The sequence below is a fragment of the Pseudorca crassidens genome, chromosome 17, assembly GCF_039906515.1.
Source record: "Pseudorca crassidens isolate mPseCra1 chromosome 17, mPseCra1.hap1, whole genome shotgun sequence".
NCBI classification, from domain to species: Eukaryota; Metazoa; Chordata; class Mammalia; order Artiodactyla; family Delphinidae; genus Pseudorca; species Pseudorca crassidens.
In genome coordinates, this window is record NC_090312.1 from 19,470,806 (window position 1) to 19,498,104 (window position 27,299).

The 27,299-nt window shown below is 40.4% G+C and overlaps 1 protein-coding gene across 7 annotated transcripts in view; it reads right to left on the bottom strand.

The window, feature by feature from the left end:
• The window catches only part of DEPTOR (DEP domain containing MTOR interacting protein), a 172,466-nt gene that overhangs the window by 59,686 nt on the left and 85,481 nt on the right, over nucleotides 1-27,299 (bottom strand). For 6 of the 7 annotated variants that reach the window (XR_010936185.1, XM_067711394.1, XM_067711397.1 and 3 more), the window contains exons 5-8: nucleotides 19,490-19,675; nucleotides 17,372-17,506; nucleotides 13,365-13,435; nucleotides 11,225-11,329 (exon numbers count right to left, since the gene is read on the bottom strand). Coding sequence is in view for 6 of the 7 variants with exons in the window: in XM_067711394.1 (XP_067567495.1) it covers nucleotides 11,225-11,329; nucleotides 13,365-13,435; nucleotides 17,372-17,506; nucleotides 19,490-19,675 (497 nt within the window). In the remaining variant the exon portion in view is untranslated. The remainder of the gene's footprint in view (nucleotides 1-11,224; nucleotides 11,330-13,364; nucleotides 13,436-17,371; nucleotides 17,507-19,489; nucleotides 19,676-27,299) is intronic. The other variant, XM_067711396.1, reaches the window with a different exon arrangement.

The window sequence follows — 27,299 nt, forward strand, 5'->3', positions numbered from 1 at the left end:
TCTGAGAGTTGGCATAGGGTTGCGTGAACTTGAATACCATTTCTCACAGGATTTAATTATTCCCACCAGAAAAAAATAAACTTTCCAGAAAAGAGCAAGGATATCTTTTGTTTCTTATTTGTAAATACGGCTCAAATTCCTTCACAGTCTGAAGGCTGAATGGTTTGCTCTGGTAAGTGTTTGATTAAACTAACAGAAGTGGATTTTTTGTTACATCTTTCACTTGGATGACCCTGCAAGATCTAGCCCTGACCTAGGTGAGGGGCTGGTGCTAAGAATAAACATCATGTATTTGATCTTCTTCAAGCCAAGGCAGGTGAACATGTGACCACCGCAACAATTCGTCTTGAATTGAATACAAATTCTCCACTCAAGAGACATGAAAAGTCATGCATCCATGAGCAGTTCACAAAGGGTTTAAGGTTTTATTGGACTATATCATCTATTGGGCTCTGCCTCATGGGTTTGTATTTTTTGAAGTAATGCAATAGGAAGCATTATGAGGACTTTGGGGTGGAGAGACCAGGTTCTAACCAAGCTCTAACATTTACAAGCTGGGTGACCTTGGGAAAAGGATTAACTGGGTCTCAGTTTCCTCATTTGCAAGGAAGGGAGAACACGACCCACCCCCACTTCAAAAGGTATAAGAACAATAAAAGAGACAATGTGTGTGAAATGCATGGGAACACAATGCAGGTCTTCAATGAGTGAATTCCTTAGCCTTTCTATAGAAGCACCGATTCACTGGATCATTCAACAAATTTGCTTCCAGTGCTTACTAAATGCCGGGAATTGTGCTGAGTACTGGGAATATAGTAGTTAAGACAGACAAGGTCCGTACATTTATGGAGCTACTGGAGACAGATAAATAATAAATGTTAAGTACTATTATCTGATTCTGATAAATGTTATGTCTTGAAAAAATAAGACAGGGTAATATGATAAAGAGTAACTGGAGGGAGATAGGGTATTTAAGAAAGTCTACCCTGAAAAATTGACATTGAATCTGAGACTTCAATGACAACAATGGAACCAGTCATTCAGCCTGAGGCCAATGGGGTTGCAAGCAAAACAGGGTTAAAGATAATGTTCTAATCAAAAAGGCCCAGATCATGTACTCTGAGAGCCATAGAAGGCGTCTGGAATTTATTTTCATTGTCATGGGAAGCCAATAAGGTTTCAACAATCAGAGTCAAGTAATCAGATTTACTTGAGGGGCAGACTGAGGCACACTCATGATGTATCTGTGAAATGTAAAAATTCTGCCCTGACTAGAGTGAAAGATAGCTACTAGAGGATCAGGGAAAATGAAGTTATGATAGAGAATGTGACCCAGAAATGGGTTTAGACTTGATGTGATAAAATCAGAAAAGAGGATGTCATTAAAGGTTGCGACATGAAGCCAAGTTTAAGTGATATTCACTAGACTGTAGCCAGTAGACTATTCTGGGGAAGGAACTTTATACCTTTTCAAAGTAGACAAAAAGAGGTAAGAAATAGAAGTATTCCTCCTGGAAATATTTCTTCCTTCAGGATTTTAGTATTTACCTGCTGATATGAAGTGGACTCATGTACAGAAAGGGGCTAGCATGGTGCAAGGTCAGGCATACAGAAGACACTCAATAAATCATTGTTTTTTTCTCTTCTTTCCTCCTTTCCCCATTGTGTTGAAATGAACCAGAAGTTACTGGTATGGAATTGCTAAAGGATGAGTGAAGGGTGGCCAAAGGGAAAATGTACAGAACAACCTCTTTCAGATGAAAATGCATTGCATGGGTTGACTCAACTTTGATGGGTCCTGTATTTCATGTTCCATTCTAGAGTTGCAATGCCAAGGAAAGGTCTTCTAAGCCAGAGGTTTACAGATTTCATTTTTTAGGTAAAAGAACCTTCAAAATAAAAATAACTCCAAATTAAAAAATGGTGGATCAAGTGAGAATTCCAATGATACTACTGCTGTTGTTCTCTAGGCCGTAAGGGGGTGGAGAGGAATATGAAATAATATAGAAACTTACCAGCAAAGGTGTAATTAATTGTTCTCTTTTTATGTTCATCTCGATTGAGACAAAACTGAAAAGTAAGATTATAGTTTGGGGCCTCTGGTAACATCTGTTCCCTTTTTGGTCTCTGGGGACAAACACGCTATTACTGCATGAGGAGGAGAAGGTAATTGGAAGGGAAGAAGGGAAATGGACTAGAGTAAAAATAAAATTTTCAAACCAGCTGGAGATGATGCAAAAGTCTTTTGACCAAAACACTTAAAACTCAATTCCGTTTACAACTGAAGTCAAGGTGGAACCTTCCCTGGCCTACATCTCAGCAATCCCCTCTAGCAACTTAGCTGCCTGACCCACCTCCAGCAGCCTGGGTCAGCTACGAAGAGGTTGTGAGTATGAAGAGTTCTGGGAATTGGGGCTAGATCACAGACTTCTCCATCCCATCCAGAAAAGGAGTTAGGTGGATCTTATCACTCTCCCTAAGGACACATTTTCTCTGGAGTTCTTCCAGAACTTCTAGAGAAGGAAATTTTAATACAGGTGTGACAGTCTCCCCTCGTAATGGGGGAAGGGCTCCCTTTAAACCAGGCAAAGAGCTCTTCTCTGGGTCTGGAAAGGTCGAGAAGTGTTAAGAGGAGAATATGAAACAGTCTCTTCACTCTGGGGCCTGACCTGTCCACACACTGGTGGCCCACTTCTTAAAATTTTCCAAGCCTCATTAAACGGTAAAATAAAAGCGAGAAATGGGACAAGCCTCTTAGATAGCCTCACCCACCAGAGGCAGACAGCAGAAGCAGAAGAACTACAATCCTGCAGCCTATGGAAGGAAAACCACATTCACAGATAGAGAGACAAAAAGAAAAGGCAGAGGATTTTGCAGCAGATGAAGGAACAAGATAACCCCCCAGAAAAACAACTAAATGAAGTGGAGATAGGCAACCTTCCAGAAAAAGAATTCAGAATAATGATAGTGAAGATGATCAAGGACCTTGTTAAAAGAATGGAGGAAAAGATCAAGAAGATGCAAGAAATGTTTAACAAAGACCTAGAAGAATTAAAGGACAAACAAACAGAGATGAACAATACAATAACTGAAATGAAAAATACACTAGAAGGAATCAATAGCAGAATAACTGAGGCAGAAGAACGGATAAGTGACCTAGGAGACAGAATGGTGGAATTCACTGTTGTGGAACAGAATAAAGAAAAAAGAATGAAAAGAAATGAAGACAGCCCAAGAGACCTCTGGGACAAAATTAAACGCACCAACATTCACATTATAGGGGTCCCAGAAGGAGAAGAGAGAGAGAAAGGACCCGAGAAAATATTTGAAGAGATTAGAGTCGAAAACTTCCCTAACGTGGGAAAAGAAACAGCCACCCAAGTCCAGGAAGCACAGAGAATCCCACGCAGGATAAACCCAAGGAGAAACATGCCAAGACACATAGTAATCAATTTGAAAAAAATTAAAGACAAAGAAAAATTATTGAAAGCAACAAGAGAAAAATGAAAAATAACATACAAGGGAACTCCCATAAGGTTAACAGCTGATTTCTCAGCAGAAACTCTACAAGCCGGAAGGGAGTGGCACGATATACTTAAAGTGATGAAAGGGAAAAGCCTACAACCAAGATTACTCTATCCGGCAAGGATCTCAATCAGATGCAATGGAAAAATCAAAAGCTTTACAGACAAGCAAAAGCTAAGAGAATTCAGCACCACCAAACCAGCTCTACAACAAATGCTAAAGGAACTTCTCTAAGTGGGAAACACAAGAGAAGAAAAGGACCTACAAATACAAACACATTAACAATTAAGAAAATGGTAATAGGAACATACATATCAATAATTACCCTAAACGTGAATGTATTAGATGCCCCAACTAAAAGACACAGGCTAGCTGAATGGATACAAAAAGAAGACCCATATATACGCTGTCTACAAGAGACCCACTTCAGACCTAGGGACACATACAGACTGAAAGTGAGGGGATGGAAAAAGATATTCCATGCAAATGGAAATCAAAAGAAAGCTGCAGTAACAATACTCTTATCAGACAAAATAGACTTTAAAATAAAGAATGTTGCAAGAGACAAGGAAGGACACTACATAATGATCAAGGGATCAATCCAAGAAGAAGATATAAGAATTATAAATATATATGCACCCAACATAGGAGCACCTCAATACATAAGGCAACTGCTAACAGCTATAAAAGAGGAAATCGACAGTAACACAGTAATAGTGGGGGACTTTAACACCTCACTTACACCAATGGACAGATCATCCAGACAGAAAATTAATAAGGAAACACAAGCCTTAAATGACACAATAGACCAGATAGATTTAATTGATATTTATAGGACATTCCATCCACAAACAGCAGATTAAACTTTCTTCTCAAGTGCACATGGGACATTCTCCAGGATAGATCACATCTTGGGTCACAAATCAAGCCTCGGTAAATTTAAGAAAATTGAAATCATATCAAGCATCTTTTCTGACCACCACACTATGAGATTAGAAATCAATTACAGGGAAAAAAATGTAAAAAACACAAACACATGGGGGCTAAAGAATACGTTACTAAATAACCAAGAGATCGCTGAAGAAATCAAAAAATACCTAGAGACAAATGACAACGAAAACATGATGATCCAAAACCTATGGGATGCAGCAAAAGCAGTTCTAAGAGCAAAGTTTACAGCAATACAAACCTACCTCAAGAAACAAGAAAAATCTCAAATAAACAATCTAACCTTACACCTAAAGGAACTAGAAAAAGAAGAACAAAGAAAACCCAAAGTTAGTAGAAGAAAAGAAATCATAAAGATCAGAGCAGAAATAAATGAGATAGCAACAAAGAAAACAATAGCAAAGATCAATAAAACTAAAAGCTGCTTCTTTGAGACAAAAAATAAAATTGATAAACCTTTAGCCAGACTCATCAAGAAAAAGAGGGAGAGGACTCAAATCAATAAAGTCAGAAATGAAAAAGGAGAAGTTACAATGGACCACAGAAATACAAAGCATCATAAGGGACTACTACAAGCAACCCTAAGCCAAAAAAATGGACAACCTAGGAAAAATGGACAAATTCTTAGAAAGGTATAACCTTCCAAGGCTGAAACAGGAAGAAATAGAAAATGGGACACAAATAATCACAAATAATGAAATTGAAACTGTGATTAAAAATCTTCCAACAAACAGAAGTCTGGACCAGATGGCTTCACAGGTGAATTCTATCAAACATTTAGAGAATAGCTAACACCCATCCATCTCAAACTCTTCCAAAAAATGGCAGAGGAAGTAATACTCCCAAACTCGTTCTATGAGGCCACCATCACCCTGATACCAAAACCAGTCAAAGATACTACAAAAAAAGAAAATTAAAGACCAATATCACTGATGAATAGAGATGCAAAAATCCTCAACAAAATACTAGCAAACAGAATCCAACAACACATTAAAAGGATCATATACCATGATCAAGTGGGATTTATCCAAGGGAGGCAAGGATTCTTCAATATATGCAAATCAATCAATGTGATACACCATATTAACAAATTGAAGAATAAAAACTATATGATCATCTCCATAGATGCAGAAAAAGCTTTTCACAAAATTCAACACCGATTTATGATAAAAACTCCAGAAAGTGGGCATAGAGGGAAGCTACCTCAACATAGTAAAGGCCATATACAACAAACCCACAGCAAACATCATTCTCTATGGTGAAAAACTGAAAGTATTTCCTCAAAGATCAGAAACAAGACAAGGATGTCCACTCTCGCCACTATTATTCATCATAGTTTTCGAAGTCCTACCCATGGCAATCAGAGAAGAAAAAGAAATAAAAGGATTACAAACTGGAAAAGAAGAAGTAAAACTGTAACTGTTTGCAGATGACATACTATACATAAAGAATCCTAAAGATGCCACCAGAAAACTACTAGAGCTAATCAATGAATTTGGTAAAGTTGCAGGATACAAAATTAATGCACAGAAATCTCCTGCATTCCTATACACTAACAACAAAAGATCAGAAAGAGAAATTAAGGAAAAATCCCGTTCACCATTGCAACCAAAAGAATAATATACCTAGGAATAAACCTACCTAAGGAGGTAAAATACCTGTACTCAGAAAACAATAAGACACTGATGAAAGAAACCAAAGATGACACAAACAGATGGAGAGATATACCATGTTCTTGGATTGGAAGAATCAACATTGTAAAAATGACTATACTACCCAAGCAATCTACAGATTCAATGTAATCCCTATCCAATTACTAGTGGCATTTTTTACAGTACTAGGACAAAATATCTTAAAATTTGTATGGAGACACAAAGACCCCGAATAGCCAAACAGTCTTGAGAGGAAAAAATGGAGCTGGTCAATCAGACTCCCTGACTTCAGACTATACTACAAAGCTACAGTAATCAAGACAATATGGTACTGCCACAAAAAACAGAAATATAGATCAATGGAACAGGATAGAAAGCCCAGAGATAAACCCACGCACCTATGGTCAACTAATCTATGACAAAGGAGGCAAGATTATACAGTGGAGAAAAGACACTCTCTTCAATAAATGGTGCTGGGAAAACTGGACAGCTACATATAAAGGAATGAAATTAGAACACTCCCTAACACCATATACAAATATAAACTCAAAATGGATTAGAGACCTAAATGTAAGACCGGACATTATAAAACTCTTAGAGGAAAACACAGGAAGAACACTCTTTGACATAAATCTCAGCAAGATCTTTTTTGATCCACCTCCTAGAGTAATGGAAATAAAAACAAAAATAAACAAATGGGACCTAATGAAACTTAAAAGCTTTTGCAAAGCAAAGGAAACCGCAAACAAGACAAAAACACAACCCTCAGAATGGGAGAAAATATTTGCAAACGAATCAACCGACAAAGGATTAATCTCCAAAATATATAAACAGCTCATGCAGCTCAATATTAAAAAACAAACAAAAAATGGGCAGAAGACCTGAATAGACATTTCTCCAAAGAAGACATACAGATGGCCAAGAGGCACATGAACAGCTGCTCAACATCATTAATTATTAGAGAAATGCAAATCAAAACCACAATGAGGTATCACCTCACACCAGTTAGAATGGGCATCATCAGAAAATCTACAAACAATAAATGCTGAAGAGGGTGTGGAGAAAAGGGAACCCTCTTGCACTGGTGGTGGGAATGTAAATTGATACAGCCACTATGGAGAACAGTATGGAGGTTCCTTAAAAAACTAAAAATAGAATTACCATATGACCCAGTAATCCCACTACTGGGCATATACCCAGAGAAAACCATAATTCAAAAAGACACATGCACTCCAATGTTCATTATAGCACTATTTACAATAGCCAGGTCATGGAAGCAACCTAAATGCCCATCGACAGATGAATGGATAAAGAAGATGTGGTACATATATACAATGGAATATTACTCAGCCATAAAAAGGAATGAAACTGGGTCATTTGTAGAGACGTGGATGGATCTAGAGACTGTCATACAGAGTGAAGTAAGTCAGAAAGAGAAAAACAAATATAGTATATTAACACATATATGTGGAACCTAGGAAAATGGTACAGATGAAACACTTTGCAGGGCAGAAACAGAGATACAGATGTAGAGAACAAACATATGGACACCAAGGGGGGAAAGTGGCGGAGGGGGGGGACTGTTGGTGGTGGGATGAATTGGGAGACTGGGATTGACATATATACACTAATATGTATAAAATGGATAACTAATAAGAACCTGCTGTATAAAAAAGTAAATAAAATAGGGGCTTCCCTGGTGGCACAGTGGTTGAGAGTCCGCCTGCCAATGCAGGGGACGCGGGTTCATGTGGGAAGATCCCACATGCCGCGGAGCGGCTGGGCCCGTGAGCCATGGCCGCTGAGCTTGCGCATCCAGAGCCTGTGCTCCGCAATGGGAGAGGCCACGGCAGTGAGGGGCCCGCCTACTGCAGAAAGAAACATATATATATAAATTAATTAATTAAAAAAATAGAATTCAAAAATTTTTTTAAAAAGCGAGAAATGGTCAACATACAGAAACTAGTTACAAAACGATTTCTGTTTTGGCAAGGAAAGCAGTGAAATTAAGCAGCCACAGTAAAAGTAGAAAAATTCCGCTGGATGGAAAGGTCACAAAGGCCCAGATGTAAAGCTTTGTCTACATTGGAAAGTAGGAGAAAACGAGGGCTGAGACCTGAGACATGAGCCTGGTCTTCTGTGTAGACACTGCCATGGAAGGCAAAGTGGGACACTTTTCACTGTCCTGGGTCAGCTCTTGCCAGTCAGAGGTGCTAAAAGGAGGCTTCTGACCAGATGGGCAATTTCTACCACCCAGACCAAGCAGGTTGGTCACTGCCCAGGTCACCAGATCCTTCCCCAGGACAGGCTCTTGTACGGTCACCCCCGCTGTGCACCCCCTTCCCCCCAGCTGAGCTCCACACAACCAGACACGCTGCCCTGCAGTTCAAGAGCAGCAGCGATGTGACAGGTTGGTGGTAACAATCTTCCAGGATTGGGTTATACCAGCGGTCCCAGACCTTCTTGGCACCAGGGACTTGTTTTGTGGAAGACAATTTTTCCCTGGACCAGGGCGGGGGTGTTAACACTAGCGATGGGGAGCGGCGAGGAGCGTTAGATGAAGCTTTGCGTACTCACCCCGCCGCTCACCTCCTGCCGTGTGGCCCGGTTCCTAAGAGGCCACAGACCAGTACCGGTCTGCGGCCCGGGGGTTGGGGACCCCTGGGTTATACAAAGGGCTTTTTATATAAGTTACTCTATAACAAATACATATGGTAAATATACGAAATAATTCATTCAGTGTTTTCCATAACAAGGTAATGGATTTAAATGAACATACACAAGTAGATTACATGGAAGAGAATGTTATTCCCTGTCATTTTCATTTAACCAATAGTACAATTCAAAAATATCTCAATACAGTCATTCTAATACAGAATTTCATCAAAAGCAGGTTTTTAGAACATGGCTATATTTTAAGATTTCATTTCAGTGATAAATGTTGTGTTAGATAATTTAAACAGATTTTTTTTCCCCCAGATGGATTTCCCAGCATTTTTAGTATGCTAATGTGCTTTTTGTAGATTTCCAAGAGGGGAATAAACTGTGCAGCAGTTGAAAACTGTTTTGATCACAGAACCTCAGGACAGGATATTTTGCTGGACCAGAGAGCTGTATAATACAATTTTGGAAACGCTGTTCTACTGAATGCTGTACTGCCCTATAACATATGAAAACCATTGTACAACCCCCTGAGAAACTAAGAATATAAAGCATATGAAGTGTTAGCTTCTGAAATTGACAAAAGTGTATCAGGTTACCCATCTATCAGGGTATGTACATTCAGAAGTTAATTAAGAAATCAACTGACAATGTCTAGAACAGTTATGCATGTTAATCAATAAAGATGGACTAGAATCAATGAAAGACACCTGGCTAAGCAAAACAACCTCTTTAGCTGCAATGTAAATCCATTGTTTTCCCCAAAGGAAGTATGCTTCAAGCCCCATGCGAGTGAGTGCACGCTCACAACCAAAGCACGCTGCCAGAAATAATTTATACTGAGGTACTTTACTGTGGGAATAAAGTATAAAACTCTTCCCACAGCCAAGAGTTCCATTAGAAAATGAAAAATTCGGCGCAGATACAAATGCTCCTGGCCAACTTTCCTGCTCTGGGTTTCTTTGGGGCTGTGCCCACTGCAATACTGAGGATGTAGGAAGGGCCTCTAATACAGATGGACTTAGCCAATGAGGCTTCTGTAACCTACCCAGAGCACAAGACACAGGAAGCCTGTGCCTCCCTGTGTGAAGGAGGTGTTCAAATCAGGGGGCAGAGTCTATCCTGAATCCTACCAGCATCGGTTACCTGGACTGGCCATAATCTCTGCTCTGTGCTCCCTTGAGCTGGTCTCGGCTGCCCACCTCTCTTTTCTAGTAGGTAAACCATTGCCAGAAGGTAAGTGCTGGAAACCAGAGCTGTGGAGATCCAAACCATACCATTGCTTCACTGGTTTACTGCTCTAGGAAAAGGACTGAGGGGAGAGGGTGAAAGTATTGAAGAAATAAAGGGGGGAATAATCTGTGGCTTTCAAGTCTCCTGCATCCCCCCATGGTCCCAGACAATCAAGAGATAAATACCCTCTGTGAAATATTTTACAGATGACAGAACAAAACTGTGCTAGATAAAGGTGTTTTGAAGCAGAAAACCAGTGCTCTCAATATCCTCTTATACCATATTTCTTTACAAATAAAAACAATGTGTATATATATACTTATATGTGTATGTATGTATGTATATATATATATATACACACACACACACACATACATAGAAGTCTGGAAGAATATAAATCAAAATGTTAACAGTGATACACTTCAATGTATGTCAATTATACTTCAAAAGAGCTGCTTAAAAATGTAAAGAGTGGTTATCTCTAAGCTAGGAAAGATTATAGGCAGTTACCATTTTTTTTCTGCCTGTGTGTATTTTCCAAATTTTCTTGACTCTATATTCATTACTTTAATACTAAAAATGTGTAAAAATTATTTTCAAAAATCTTACACAATTCACTCAGTTTCTTGATGTTTGTGTAGTTCTTTGTACTTTATCAAGTGTTTCGACATATTTAATCCATAAAACAGCAGAATGAAATATGATTATCATTTCAGAGAGGAGGAAACAGGCTCTGAGATGTTACAGAACTTGTTCAAAGAGCTAGTAAGTAGTAAAAACCAATAAAAGAATCCAGATCTCCTCTTCCAAACTCCACGACTTTTGTTCTCTTTTTCTCACTATTTACTGTTTCTTGTGTCTTGGCTGCTTAAACGCCACAAGTATATACTTTGAACAAAAGCAGTAGAATTACTGTATAAGATTTAAGCAAAAAGAAACTTTTTTTCAAATTCAGTATTGGTTCAGGAGAGAAATGTAAAATACCGAGGGAGGTTTGGAGACCAAGAAGGCAATAGTCCAAGCGACAGAAAAACTTATCCTTTTAGCTGCTACCTCATACGCTCTTGGCTTCATTTCACCCCCATTCAGAAAGCGAAAAGGAAATGACAAAAATGGGACCAAAACACGCAGGGAGAGAAAGTACAGATGGCACCAAACAATGAAATAAAGCGTGAAGTATTTAGACACTGCTGTACTGGAGGTACCTTCATTCCTGCAGCGGCTGCTGGGCCACTGGGATCCACGGCCTGGATGTGGCATGGCTTACTGCCTCGCACCACAAAGCCCCAGCCTACTGCGTCACCAACAATCTAGAGAGGAAAACCACAATTAGCCATCAGCAGACGGTCCCTGGCAGTGTGCCCGCCCTTCCAAGACAGAGAAAAGCCAAGACGAAAGGCATGCCATGAGATACCTATTCTCCACTTCATCTCTACCCTGTCAGGGGAACGGGACTCTTCTATCACAAACACAGGCTTATATCTCTGTGTGGAAAATATGGTCATGAAACACCTGTTTGGCAGAAAGAAGCTTCTTCTGTGAGGTCACTACTCAATCAATAACTGGCAGATGGCCTCTTTCTTAGGCTGCTATGCCGTTGAATATCAGACTCAAATGAGAAGTCTGAAGATCTTAAAAATATGGTTGAAATTTCCCTCCAGATCCAGTTTCTCTTCCCCTGCATCCAAAGGATTCTTTCCTGATGCTCTTGATACGTCACTGAACTTTTTTTTTTATTGGAGTATATTTGCTTTACAATCATTGAAGTTTAAAGTAACCATTTAAATTACTAATGGGGGAAACCATGAAGAGTCTTGGCTCTCTTGAAACCCAATTTTCTGTACCAAGAAAAGACAGTGAAAAAGTACTTAAAGTTCACTTTGGTCCAGTTCACTTCCAGTTGACCAGTTCACTCTGGTCCAAAAGTTGTTTGAAACTGGAGGGTGACTTTCCTTATAGAATCATAATTAGAATTGCCAGTTACATTCTCTGGGCAGCTCCCAGACATGTCTCTAATACATACCCCAACTGAAATAGAGACGACAGCCATTCACAGTCAATTACTAGCAATGCTGGCATTGATATTTAAAACCAAAAAGAAATACAGCTAAAAAATACAATCCAACGTCTCTTGAATGCTGGAGACTGAGGAAAAGTAGGGAAGCAACTGAAATTTTTGTGACCATTCTCAAAAAGACTTTTAGGGCAGGTTTTAGTGTCGCTGAACTCTTATTAGTTTTTGCTTGTCTGAGAAGTTCTTTATTAGGTACCTCATTGGCTTTAGGCTTTGCTGCTCTTAGTTCATTATACCTAATTGCACTTCCAAATGTCCAGTTTACCTTTTCCCTGATACAGACATATTACCAGTGCTTTTTTCATATTGACTGGCTAGGACTGGACCCATCCTGTTTTAATTCCTTAGTGCTCAGAACGTGAAGTAGTCCTCGACAAATGTTCCTAGCACAAATGAGTGTGGAAAGCTTTTTCCCCACCCTGAGGTATTAAAACAAAAATTAGAAGACTACAGGAAAGATGACCAGTATTTTAAAGAAGACGTCAATGTAGATGTGAGGAGACAAAGAGACAGAGTCAAGTCGACAGGAAGTGGGTGAGGTGATGTCAAGCAGAGAACGTGGATTCTGTTTGAAGAAGACCGGGGGGGACTTCCCTAGTGGTCCAGCGGTTGAGACGCCGTACTTCCACTGCAGGAGGCATAGGTCTGATCCCCAGTCAGGGAAGTTCCACATGCCTCAGGGTGCGGCCAAAAAAAAAGAAAAGAAAAGAATACCAGTGGGACCCTAGGAGTAGAAGGAAGGCTGAAGGACCTCCAAGAAAGGGCAGGTGGTCAGGAGGTGATCACAGTTATGCAGTGCGCCCAAATCAGGTGCTTGTATAACTCAAGGCACGATAACGTTGTCAAAAACGTCATTCCTTATGGTAGAACAATCTATGCCATCGTTTTCTCTCTCTATCTTAAGACTTCCCTCATGTCTTAAATAATTTTTAGAATTAACTATAATGCAGAAGGGATCATTAGCATTATTTGTTCTACCATCTGCCTTTGAATCTGTCAATATATTAGAATAAGTACATAATGGAAATCTTTTTTTAAGGACACATCAAAAGGAATTTTAAATGCTGTATTAATAATGAATTATATCAAGTCCTAATGCATTTTAGTGCCTAAAGGTCAAGAAAGTCTACTATTATAATCATGCTCAAAACAAAAGGGAAATTGGGAGAAGCTTTTCAATTCCGTCCCTAAGCTACATATGGACACACTGCCATGTTGACATGGCCCAGACAAACGAGCAGCACGGGAGAAAAACCAAATGATGAGCCTACCGTGAATGTCTTCCTCGCATACGGAGCCCCGGGAGTCAGGAGTTCCTCAGAAGTGACGGGTCTTTTTAACACTGTAAGACAGACACAGTGTCAAGGTACAGACCCTTCCGAGCCCTCTGTTCTTTCATTCAGCAGATATTTACTTAATGCCTCATGTGTGACATCAGTGACCAAAAGTGGCAAAGATCCCTGCCTCCCAGTTTATATTCTAGCCGCACAGAGGCAGAAAATATTAGCAAACATAAATAACCCTAAACCTAACTTACAGAGCTACAGAAAGCAGAGACGGGAGCAGGGGGAGGGGAAGCAAGAGTGCCAGGGGTGGGGTAAGCAGTGGCTTGACATTTTTCTATAAAGGAAAAGACCACGTTTTCTAGTTCCTGAATTTCTTTCTCTTAGACCTTGATGTGCATTCAACATGTCAAAATTACGAGAAATCCTTAAAGATGTTAAAAAAAAAAAAAGGAATTCTGACTCTGGCCGTCTGATAACCGTTTCCACTCCATACAAACCCCTCCCCCATCATACCATACACGCCCCATTCACCAAAGCCTCACGGATTTCCTTATTAATACCCCAGATTGCGGGTACGCACTGCCTTTTGCCTTGAATCGTAACACTGGGGAACTCTTCTGCATAATTAACATGTGCTAGGTACTATGTTAGGCGCTTTAAATATATTCTATTATTTAATCATCACAAGAACTAATGGGTTCATTTCATCCTTATCCCTATTCTATTCGGGAGGAAACAGAAGCTGAGAAAAGTTAAATAGCTTGTGTCCAAGGCCTCAGAGTCAACAGGAAGTAGAATTAAGATTTAAACTCGGGCTTCCCTGGTGGCGCAGTGGTTGAGAGTCCGCCTGCCAATGCAAAGAGAAGGGGTCCATGGTTGAGGATTCTGACCTTTTTATTCCCTGTCACTCAACTGCCTCCAGGCCCCTACCCACACAAGCCCCTCTGGGGTCTATGAACGTGGATGTAGGAATCACACTGTACTTGTGATATTTGACAATATCGACCATTTATTTTTATTACACTTTTTCCCTATTTTTATTGAGATATAATTGACATATAACATTATATTAGTTTCAGGTTACAACATAATGGTGCATATATTATGAAATGATCAACTACTCCAGTTGACATCATCACCTCACATGGCTACAAACTTTTCTTTTTCTTGAAATGAGAGCTTTTAAGATCTACTCTCTTAGCAACTTTCAAATACACAACCCAGTATCATTAACCATAGTCACCTTGCTGTACATTACATTCCCCAGGACTTACCTATAAACTGGAAATTTGTACCTTTTGACCCCTTTCATCCATCTGGTCCACCCAACCACCAATCCCCGCCCACCGACCAACCCCCCTCTGCCAGTCACCAATTTGTTCTCTGTATATATGAGTTTTTTGTTAGATTCCACGTACAAGTGAGATCATATGACATTTGTCGTTCTTTGCCTGACTTACTTCACTTAGCACAATGCCCTCAAGGTTCATTCATTTTGTTGCAAATGGCAGGATTTCCTTCATTTTTATGGCTGAATAATACTCCGTTGTGTACGTGTGTATATGTATGTGTGTGTGTGTGTGTGTGTGTGTGTGTGTATATACATACAAAAAAAGTACCACATTTCCTTTATCCATTCAACCATTGATGGGCACTTAGGTTGTTTCCATGTCTTGGCTATTATAAATAATGCTGCAATAAACATGGGGTACAGAGAGCTTTTCAAATTAGTGTTTTCATTTCCTTTCGATAAATACTCAGAAGTGAAATTGCTGGATCACATGGTAGTTCTCCTTTTAATTCTTTTTTAAGGAACCTCCGTACTGTTTCCCATAGTGGCTACACCAATTTACATTCCCGTCAACGGTGCAAGAGGGTTCCCTTTTCTCCACACCCTCTCCAGCATTTGTTATATGTGTTCTTTTTGACGATAGCCATTCTGACAGGGATGAGGTAATATCTCATTGTGGTTTTGAATCACACTATATTGTAATATTTGGCAACAATACTGATCATTTAATACACTTTCTCTCTTATGTTAAAAAATGTAGAAACTTTGAAACCTAGGGAATTATTTCTAGCTTACTCTTTTCATATCCTTGGGAACTTATTTACTCATCGCAGTGATACTGACCATGTTACTTTCTGTAGCACCTCCTTTATCTGAATTAGGGCATTTATAGACAGTGTTAAAGAATATATCCTGATGGATATCTAATGATTAATTTTACATGCCTTGCTGTGAAGCCTGCTTACCTGCTTGAGAGAAAAAAAATCACAGATGAGCTCCCTGCATCTTGGGAACCCTCTTAGAGTCAAAGAGAAGCTTGTCAGAATACAGGTAAGAGGTAGGACTTATGAACCACAATGAAGTCCTGACAGCTTTGGTCCTTAGAGACCCAGAAAAGGCAACCTGACCTTTCTTTTCTGTCTGCATATCAGTAATATTTTCCCTTTGAGTGGAGGGCTAAGGAGAAAGAGGAAACAATGCAAACCTACCTCAGGGAAGATGAATGTGTAATTTAAGCAATAAACACTTTGTTCCTCCTTCTACTCTGGTAAGCAATCAAAAACATGTAAAATGGCTTTAGCACAATTAACCCTTTCCTGAAATTGAACGCTTCTGATTCTAACTTGGACGTATCAGATTTCTACCAGGGCTTCAAACATGCTATTTCAAACAATATAGTTCTTCTCATTCTACCTTATCAGCAGTGCTCTATTAATTGAAAAACCTGGTAATATATGGGTTCTGGAAGATTTTCCAGCCAGAGACAGTGTGGAAGCAAATTTCTTCATTTACTTGCAGGTTACAACTTTATTCTTAGAGCTAACCCTCCAGAAGACAGCAAAAAAAGAAAAAAGAAAAAGTTAGATGAAGAAAAATACCTAGACAACAGCATTAGATGACTATTTTCTCTCAAAGCCCTTTAACAACATCTATTTGTCCTTATTCTCATGAGTGCATTTTTTTTTCCTCAAAGAGATGATGTGCTCACTGAGGGATGGGGTCATGACCTCTCATCTTTGTATCTCCAACATCTGGTAATAAGGAAACGGCATGAACAAAGGAACAAAGTGCCTTCCCTGAAGGTGATACATGGAACTGAGGGTAGACAGGGCACTAAACAAATGGAGTGGAAGGTGTTTTCACGGCCATGGTTATCACGATGGACCAGGCAAGCTAATCCTGGAAAGGAGGTGGGTGAGCACAGTGAGAAGGTGGTGGTATCGATGGGTTACAGGTTCCTGTGGGGCTTGAAGAACTGATTAGATCTAAGTACAAGTTCATTAACAATCTTTGTGCCTAGGTTTTTTTTCTGGAATGTAAAAGCCATGGAGGTTGGTGAGTAGAGTTTGAAACCACAAGGCACCAACAGTCCACTGCAGGGATGGCTAGGTTTGCAGAGATCCAAGCTTCTTCCTTAGGGGTGCGGAGACCCAACAGATCTTTGCATCAGTTGCAGTCTGGGACAGCGCTATCTCCCCTGCTGTTTGCTGCTCAAACCTTCCTTCAGGACTGAGTGTTTCCTCCCAGTGCTGGGACTGCTAACAGCAGACAGCCCTCAGACAGCCAGTGTTCTCAACTGTCCTTGGAACTCTCTCTCCAAAGACAGCCGCTTTCCCCAGGTCACGCCTTCCTCCCAGGGGCAGCCAACATCCAATGACTGATCAAGGTGAGGGTATAAAAGCCTGGCCACCTCACCCCAAATCGGGACAACTCTCAAAGACCATCCCAACTCCAGAGCTCCACCTGGGGTGAGCCGCAGCCTTCACGGGGACTGCACTGCAGCCCAATTCTCCCTCGGCCCAAACCCACGTCCTTCCCTTGCATCCAAGGGGTGCTGTCCCCCAAGAGCACAATGTAACAAGATGCTCCCACGCTAGTCTCCCTCTGCCTGAGAATCCGCTTCCCGGGGAGCCCCGCCTGCACACAGGCCCAGGTCCCCCACAGTCACTGTCAGAGACGGGGCCGCTTGTCAGCCACTCACCAGACTTGGGGTTGCAGAGCACGGGGGGGCTGCCGCTGGCGGGGGGGCTGCCGCTGAAGTAGCCGCTGCCGCCGCAGCTGCTCATGCTGCTTCTCCGCATGGCAGACACGATCTTGACCTCCTTGCTGGGGCTGACTGTGGGCCGGGAACACACAGAGTCACCGACGGTGATGGTCTCGGCTCCCCAGAGCATGCACGCCGGCTTTCAGCTGCCAGGTACAGTGAGGCAGGTCACGTGTGCCGGGATAAAGCACTCTGGCCTTGGCGTCGGAAAAGCAAGGGTTTGAGTGGCAGCTCTGCCCGACGAATAGCACAGCCTGGGGCCATTCCCTCCGGTTTTCTAAACGTACAGTTTCCCCAACTGTAAAGTGGGCAGAATGCCATCTCATGGGACTGGTGCAAGGAGTAGATTATATATTTAAAAGTACTCAGTTACATAAAATATTATTTTAAGAACTACCGAGTCCACACTAAGCATCCCTGAGAGGATGTAAATTAAGTGCTGGCGAGACGCTTAATGAGTTAACAGTGATGATAAGTGCCTCCTGGTTGAAGATTAAATCTTTAATCACCCAGAGCCACAGAAGGAGATTAAAACACAGAGCACAACTTCAGGCTTTGAAGGTGTATGTGAGGCAGCAGCTTCAGTGATATGATCTCGTTCTCTCCACTATGGAGTTGGCTGGCTCTCAACGAGGGAAAGAGAGCCCTTAAGGCATATGATCCAATGAAAGAAACCATGGAGAGTGCTCTGCTCAGTGCCCGGCACATGGGAAGCATAAAATCAAGGCTGGCTTTTATGGTGACCATGGTTACTGTATCCTTCTCATCATCATCACTTGTTCACGTCTACGGGGCCCACTGAAAAACAGGCAAACCTCAGTACCAGCGAAGACGTGAACGGTTCCTCTGCATCTGCAGGAGACGGCAGCCTTAGGGACACACAGCTGGTGCGCATCTAAGCACAGGCCTAGGCTCCTGACCCTTGGCTAGTGTTTACTTTCCTGGAGTGGCTATTGGCTCCTTCTCTGCTCCATCCCAGCTGTGTCTGAGGAACCTGGGATGTAGAAGGTTGGGTAGGAGCCGGTATAATATAAGCACTGGGATAAGACAGAACTGGTGCAAGACCCAGCCCTGTCCATCACTTTCTAGCTGTGTGACCTTGGGTAAGCCACTCAACTTCTCCATGCCTCAGTTTCTTCATCTGTAAAATGGAGATAAGAAAAGTCTTTCCTCGAAGAGTAATAGAATTAAACGAGAAAATGTACGCAACTAAGCTTGGGTCTGTGCCAAGGGCACAGAACGTTCTCAGTACATCTAGTTGTAAGTGTTCTCACGGTCTGCTCCTATTCATAACCAAGACACATTTTCATTTTGCTCTGGGTTTCGGGTGAAGCCCATAACTTCCAAACCTTAGGCCAATCAGTTTCTCAAGTCAATGTCAAGTTTTCAGAGGAGTTGAAGACATCCTGTTAAGCACCTCACCCACTTACACAGAATGACACATCAAGTTAACCTTTTCCGGGTGAATGGGATTATTTTATATTTTGTTTAAATGGGGTTATCTTTGCGAACATCAGTCATCATTTCTGTCCAGGTTAGTTGTCAATATGGGACAGACTGACCTAACATATAATGTCCCAGGCTGTGCCTTCTGAGCACCCGTGTCTACCTTTCACAGTTTTAATTTGTTCTGTGTGATGGAATGATAATCGGTTGCCTTTTAGTTGTATATGCCCTAAGAAGACTTCATTCATCCTTAAAATATATAGCTTCTCAATGCTGTGACTTAGAAAACTGGATAATTAACGATACGTAAGGATTGTTTGTAAATGAAAAGTAAATAAGGTAGGAGTGAGAGCTTGAGTGGTCTTCTATAATTCAAATACATAGTGTTATAAAACAGACTTCTTAGCATGTATGTTGGCTGCACAGGAACAATCTGGTTGTATGTGTGTATGGTTTCTTTTGGGGGGAGTAATAAATAAATAAATAAAATTTTGGTTATCAATAAATACAAATTTGCTGGAGAACAGAATTTCACAAAGGTGAGTTACAACTATGCTATTTCTCAAAAGACAGATCTATATGATCAAACAAACAAGGGAACTGACATACCTGACATAAAACTGGTAGATTTCCGATTGTCATGGCTCTGCTTCCTCAGGCAGAAGGGGCTGTCATGAGTTTCCTGGGAGGAGGGGGATTTTTCATTGAGCAGCTCCATCAGTCTTCGCCTCCGCCGGAAGTTCATTCTGAACTGGTAGAGAAGATTGCTGTCCACAAACGGGTGCTTGTTGGACACTGGGGAGAAGAAACAGTAGATGAGGGCTGCCTGGCCACTAAGCACTGTAGCCAGGAGACTCCAGCCAACAGGAGGAAAAGTCTTGAGAAAGGGTTTAGTTCTACAGATGTCCCAGGAGCTTGCAGTCCACACATGGTCCCAGATTCTTTCCACATGTCATGCATTTTAAAAATCTGCTAACCAATTCCTCTGGGGGAACTCTGCCTGATCTCACCCCAATCTAAGCTATACTCCTCCTGGTATTGTGCAGGCTCCTACTTTACCTCCATCTGAGCACTTGTCACACACGCTCTCATTGTCCCTCAACTCCTCTGTCTTTCCCACTAACCTCTAGGCTCTTTGGGGCAATGATCGTGGCTTCATTTAGTCATGTGTCCACTGGGCCCAGCACACTGCTTGTCCCAGAGCAGCACGGCCATTCATTTTTAAACTTTTTATCTTGTGATAATTATAGACTCATGGAGAGTTGCAAAATAATATAGAGACCACATAGTATACGATTCCATTCATATGAAATATCCAGAACAAGGAAATGTACAGACACAGAGTAGACTGGGTGGTTGCCAGGGGCTGGAGGGGATCTAGGGGGTTGGGGATGTTAACTGAAGTGTGAGATTCCTTTTTGAGGTGATAAAAATGGTCTAAAATTGACCGTGGTGATGATTGCATATATCTGTGAATATACTAAAAACCAATGAATGGTATGATTTAATATGAGTGAATGGTATGGTATGTGAACTATATCTCACCAAAGCTGCTGAAAAAATCAACAGCAACAAGAAATAGTAGAGAGTCCCCGTGTACTCTTCACCCAGATTCCCCCAGTGGTTTCATCCTACAGAAATAACTAAAGTACAATATCAGACAAAGACATTGACATTAGTACAATCTATAGACTTTATTCAGATTTCACCAGTTTTTACGTGCACTCATTTGTGTGTGTGTGTGTGTATTTTTAGGCAATTTTATCACATGTACTGATCTCTGTAACCACCACCACACTCAAAGCACAGGACTGTTCCATCATGACAAAGGGACTCCCTCATGCTAACCCCTGATAGCCTCCCACTCCAAATCCTTAATGTCTGGCAACCATTAGTATGTTCTCCACCTCTGCAATGTTACCACTTAGATAATTTTATAGAAATGGAATCAAACTTTATGCAGCTGTTTAAGATTGATGCTAAATGAATGAATGGCTATCCAGATAAAGGCTGGTTACTTGCCAAGGAAAATCTACACTTTTGAGCACCTAATCACGCCAGGCCATCAACTCAAAATCAATAATAACAATAGCTAACCTTCATACAGCATATTCTATGAATTCAGCATTATTTTAAATGCTTCATTTGTATTAATTCCTTTAATTTTAACAACAGCCTTGGGTATAGTTACTGTTACTTTCTTCCTTATTTTTTGATGAAGAAACTGAAGCCCAGAGATATGAGTAAGACCCAAAGAAGACACAGTAAATGGCAGAGGTAGAAATATAACTACAGTATCTGACTCCAGAGTTCAAGTTCCAAATTATTACTCTCAACTGCCTCTCTGAAAAACAATTCCTGGGCTTCTTTAGGTTCTCATAAAGAACTGAAGTAATGTTACATAAAACTGCTAATGTATGGCTACCAGGCTAAATTTACATCCAATTCTACATTACCATTTATATCTCGGGGAGCTACAGTGGTCTATTCGCAAGTTTATATTCTGAGTTCTAATCGTGGAGTTTGTGAAACAGGCAAGACATCAAGCTCCAAAAGCCATGTTCCTAGGTCATTTTGTCTCTGGGAAGAAACCAGGAACCCTGCAAACTGGCCAGCGTCATGCTGAAGTCCCAACCCCCCAAAATTGAAAACAATTGAATAGATTTTACAAAAATATATATATAATGAGCACGTGAGAAGCTCAACCTCATTAGTTAATATGGAAATGCAAATTAAAATCACAATGAGATGCCACTTCACACCCACTAGAATCACTAAAATAAAAAGAATGACAGCATCAAATGTCGGTGAGGATATGGAGCAACTGGAACTCTCATTTTGCAGGCAGGAATATAAATGGTAAAACCCGGTTGGAGAATAGTCTGACAGATCTTATAAAGTTATACACATATCTACCCTATGTCCCCACAATTCTTAGGGATCCACCCACAACAAATGAAAACATATATCGCCCAAAATGTTCATTGCAGTCTTATTCACAATAGCCAAAAACTGGGGACAACCTGTCCATCAACAGGAGAATGGATAAGTAAATTGTAGATACAATGAAACACTACTTGACAATAAAAAGGAATGAGCTGCTGACACATAAAACAACGTGGATTAATATCAAAAGCATTAAGTTGAGTGAGAAAAGCCAGACACAAAAAACATACACTGAGTGACTTAATTTACATGAGGTTCAAGAATAGAGGAAATTCACTTATAATGATAGAAATCAGAAAGGGGAAGGGGAGAGGACTGACTGGAAAGGAGTAGGAGGAAACTTTCTGGGGTGATGAAAATGTTCTATATCTTGTTTTTACATGAATATATACATTGTCAAAATGCACCAAACTAAACATTTAAGATATGTATATTTCATTGTAGGTTAAGTATATGTATATTAATAAAAAGGAAACAAACAACAACAACAACAAATCTTATAAGTGGACTGGGAGACTAGGAACAACAGAGTCTTAACAGGGACTTCCCTGGTGGTCCAGTGGTAAAGAATCCACCTTCCAATGCAGGGGGCACGGGTTCGATCCCTGGTCAGGGAATTAAGATCCCACATACCGCGGGCAACTAAGTCCATGTGCCACAGATACAGAGCCCACGTGCCCTGGAGCCCGCGGGCCACAACTAGAAAGAAGGCCATGCACCTCAACGAAGACCCCGCATGCTGCAACTAAGACCCGACACAGACAAAAAAAAATAAATTAATTAAAAACAAAAACAAAAAATAGAGCTTAACACTGTAAACCCACATTGCCAATATAAGATGCTACATAATGTTAATGCCCAAATAATCATTTGGCTATTAACCACTGGGCATATGGTCAGTCTCAGAAAGGAGTGGTCCTATTATAGTATAATTCACCCACTTAATGTGCATAGTTCTCTATATATTCTAGTCTATAATATATTCACAGAGTTGTGCATCCCGTCATCACAATCAATTTTAAAACATGTCCATCACTCCCAAAAGAAACACAACACTCCTTAGCTATCACTTCCAATCTACCCATAACCCCTACGCAACCCCTAGGCAAGCACTGATCAACTTTCTGTCTCTGTAGGTTTGTCTATGTTGGGCATTTCATATAAATAGAGTCATATAAGATATGGTCCATTGTGACTTGCTTCTTTCACTTGGCATAATGTTTACAAGGTTTATCCACGTAATGCCATGTATCGGTACTTCACTGCTTTTTACTGCCAAGTAATATTCCATTGTATGGACATACTGTATTTTGTTTATCCATGCATCAGTTGATGGACACTTGAGTTGTTTTCACTTCCTGGTTATAATGAATAATGTTATTAACATTCATATACAAATTTTTGTGTGGACATATGTATTCATTTCTCTTAGGTTTACAGCTAGGAGTAGAATGGCAGGATCACATGGTAACCCTACACTGTATGCCAGGTTCTTCTCCAAAGAGGATGCCCCATTTTACATTCCCACCAACAGAGCAGGGGGTCCTAATTGTTCCACATCCTTAGCAACCCTTGTTATTCTCTATCTTTTTTGTTACACTTGTCCTAATGGCTGTGTAGTGGTATCTTATTGTGATTTTGACTTTCATTTCCATGATGGCTTATAACGTTGAACATATTTTTACGCGCTTATTGTCTATGTGCCTATCTTCTTTGGAGAACTGTCTATCCAAATCCTTTGTCTATTTTTTTAAATGGATTGTCTTTAAAAAAAAGATTTATTTTTTAAAGCAGTTTTAGGTTCACAGCAAAACTGAGCAGAAAGTGCAGAGTTCTCATATACTCTCTGCCCCCCAACACACAACTTTGCTCTACCATCAATTATCGAGAAAGGAACAGATGTTACAATTGATGAATGTACACTAATACATCATTATTATCCAGAGTCCATAGTTTACATTAGGGTTCACCTTGATGTTGAACATTCCACAGATTTTGTCAGATGTATCTACCATTATATTGGGTTGGCCAAAAAAGTTCATTCAGGTTTTTTCTGTAAGATGTTATGGTATATAGTATCATACAGACTATTTTTGCTGTTCAAACAGGCTCTACTAGCTATGCTAGTAGCTTACTTGCTATATGCCACTGTACTAACTTTACAAATCTTATACAATACTGTCCTCACAATCACTCTGTGAGTGATTTACAGTGCAAGAATTGAGACTGAAGTTACTTCAGTAACTTCCCCAAGGCCACACAACTTTGGCTTCTGATCCAAAAGCAACATGTTTACTTAGAAACACAGGCCACAAGAGATTGGAAAAGACTCTAAAGTTATAGTAAAATGTCACCTTCTCCAACACTCAACTTCCATGTTCATCACAGAGTACATTTTTTATTTTCTTTCTGTCACCCATACACCTAGCGATCGGCAGTCTTTTTGTGACACCACACTGTAGCGTAATATGGGTTTATTTGCTTGGGGGAGCACATCTCTTTCCCCAACTAAGTCACTCTGCTTGAGAGCCTGGGCTGTGTCTTAATCATTGTGGCATCCTCAAACCCTAGACTACTACATGTTTGGGTCAGAGTAGGTGCTCTGTAAATGGCTAGAAGTGAATTGTCCATGGTGGGTAGACAAAGGGATATGAAGCACATCCAGAATACAGCTAACTTTGAACTACCTAGTGGCTAGTTATGTAGCAACCAGTCAACCTGTGGGCTCATGGTATGTCATGAAGAGTGTGTTGGGCCATGGGGAAATTGCAACATTAAGGACAATGGATTTAGTTTTTCCTAAAAATAAGTATATTCCATTTAAAGGCTTTCATTTATTCTAAAATTATATCATCACAACTTTTTTGTTGTTCATTCACCCGCCCATTTATTCAACTAACGTTTATTGAGTCAGGATGACTATATGCCAGGTATTTTTCTTGCCCAGTGTTTTATGAAATTATGGTAAAAACAGAAGTTCTTTTTTTTAAGTATTCATTCTTGGCAAACATTTTTTTTTGGACTGTGAAATTCAAAAATTCTATAAACCACTGGGAAAATAATCTAATACAATGTATTAAGAATCACATTAACCCTTTTATCAATAATGTTTACTGGTTCAACAGCCTCCTTGGGTATTTCACAAACAGAATCACATCGCTTCTAGGTCAACACCAGCAAATGCAATCTAGGGTTGCGACTGTATTTATCATCCACATTTGCTAATGAATAACTCTTCTGGTTACATGAATATCAGAGTCTCAGAAATGTGGGTCCCTATCAAGAGAGTACACCCTGCTAAAATTTAACTTAATGATTCATATAGGTGTTTCACAATCTTTAAATGGTGATAAACTATTCACTTCAGCTAAATGAATGATGTCGGCCACAAAGACAAACACATCTAATTCAGTGATAATTCTGCATGTTCTCAGTAAATAATACATTCTTGCATTCAGGAGATACTAAATGCATCTTGAACCAAAAGATAAGCCAATTACACTTTGATATGATATCTACAAATAGTAGCTCTTTCAATAGTCGAGTTTTTACATAAATTTAGCACATTACTACATTCAATAATACTATAATATGGGACTTCCCTGGTGGTGCAGTGGTTAAGAATCCACCTGCCAATGGAGGGGACATGGGTTCGATCCCTGGTCCAGGAAGATCCCACATGCCACAGAGGAACTAAGCCCGTGCACCACAACTACTGAGCCTGAGCTCTAGAGCCTGTGAGTCACAACTACTGAAGGCGGTGCCCCCTACAGCCCGTGCTCTGCAACAAGAGAAGCCACTGCAATGAGAAGCCCGCGCAGCAACAAAGACCCAATGCAGCCAAAATAAATAAATAAATGAAATATAAATAAAATTTTAAAAATGCTATAATACAATTTTATAGATACGTTATTTATTTCTGGCAACCTGTTCTGAGTTTAGGATGATTTTTTAAATCCTCAAGGTGACTTTGGCAACAGTATCTTAAATTATAACCTGAAAATACATGGTACTGTATATAGCCTTATTAACACCTATTGTTTTGTCTTTGTACAGTGAATTACACAAAACATTGGCTTTGGTATAAATAAATCCAGAAAAGCATTTGAATCTAAACGAATTCCATAACAGATAAAAGTACTTTAAAAATATTTTTAATTGAAGTGGAAATTTGACTACTAAGTTAACCTCCTCAGGCTTTGACTACTGAGTCAGAGATTAATTCACCCCCATTCCCCACCTCCCCAGCATGGTACCACCTCTATCTTAAAGGGTAAACATACTATCTAAGATAAGACACAAGGACTAAGTTTAAATAGGCTTTACTCATCACATTCTCTTTCCAGTAGTGTACATGACCTTCAACATGACCAAATCAGGGAAAACCAGGACTGGATGAGATAGTAGACTATCCATGTAAAGCATAATGTCAAGCAGATTGTAAGAAGGCAATAAATTGCACTTTTGGGGCTTCTCTGGTGGCGCAGTGGTTAAGAATCCGCCTGCCAGTGCAGGGGACACAGGTTCGAGCCCTGGCCTGGGAAGATCCCACATGCTGCGGAGCAACTAAGCCCCTGCACCACAACTACTGAGCCTGCGCTCTAGAGCCCGCAAGCCACAACTACTGAGCCTGCATGCCACAACTACTGAAGCCTGCGCTCTGGAGCCCGTGAGCCACAACTACTAAGCCCGTGTGCCACAACTACCGAAGCCCGCAGGCCTAGAGCCCGTGCTCCGCAACAAGAGAAGCCACGACAATGAGAAGCCCGTGCACCGCGACGAAGAGTAGCCCCCGCTTAGCGCAGCTAGAGAAAGCCTGCACGCAGCAATGAAGACCCAACACAGCCAAAAATAAATAAATAAATATACATGAAAAATAAATAAATAAGAACATTCAATTAAAAAAATTGCACTTTTGTTATTTTACAACGACTGTTGTTGTCTTTACTGTGACCATCATTTGCTGGTGATATACTGCCATGTGACTTATGGGAATTCAATTTTGTGAGATACTACATTTAACGTCCCACTTCAATTTTCAAGGACTTATTTGGGTGTTAGGGCCTCGGGAGCAGCCACATGAAGGTCTCCATGTGTTCATCCTCCAGCTGTGTGTCTGGCACAGATGGAGTCAAATTCTTCTCTCAGAAGAGAGAAGTGACAATTGCATGTGTTACATGCATTGTTTTCAATGAATTATTTGACTTTCAAAAGGATTCTTTATTTTTTACCCTCTCATTAAAAGTTTAATAACATGAACAGAGTTTCATACATTTGCTTCGCTTGTGAGTGTAGCCCTAGGTATAACAAAGATAATCGTAGCTACAGAAGCTAAGAGTGCAGGTAGACAGCCACATAACAGCATCAATCAATCACACGCGACATCATTCATTTATTCAACCGAGTACCTAGTAAGTGACACGCAGGATCCCAGCCATCTATCCTAGCATGCTGATTGGAATATGACACCTCG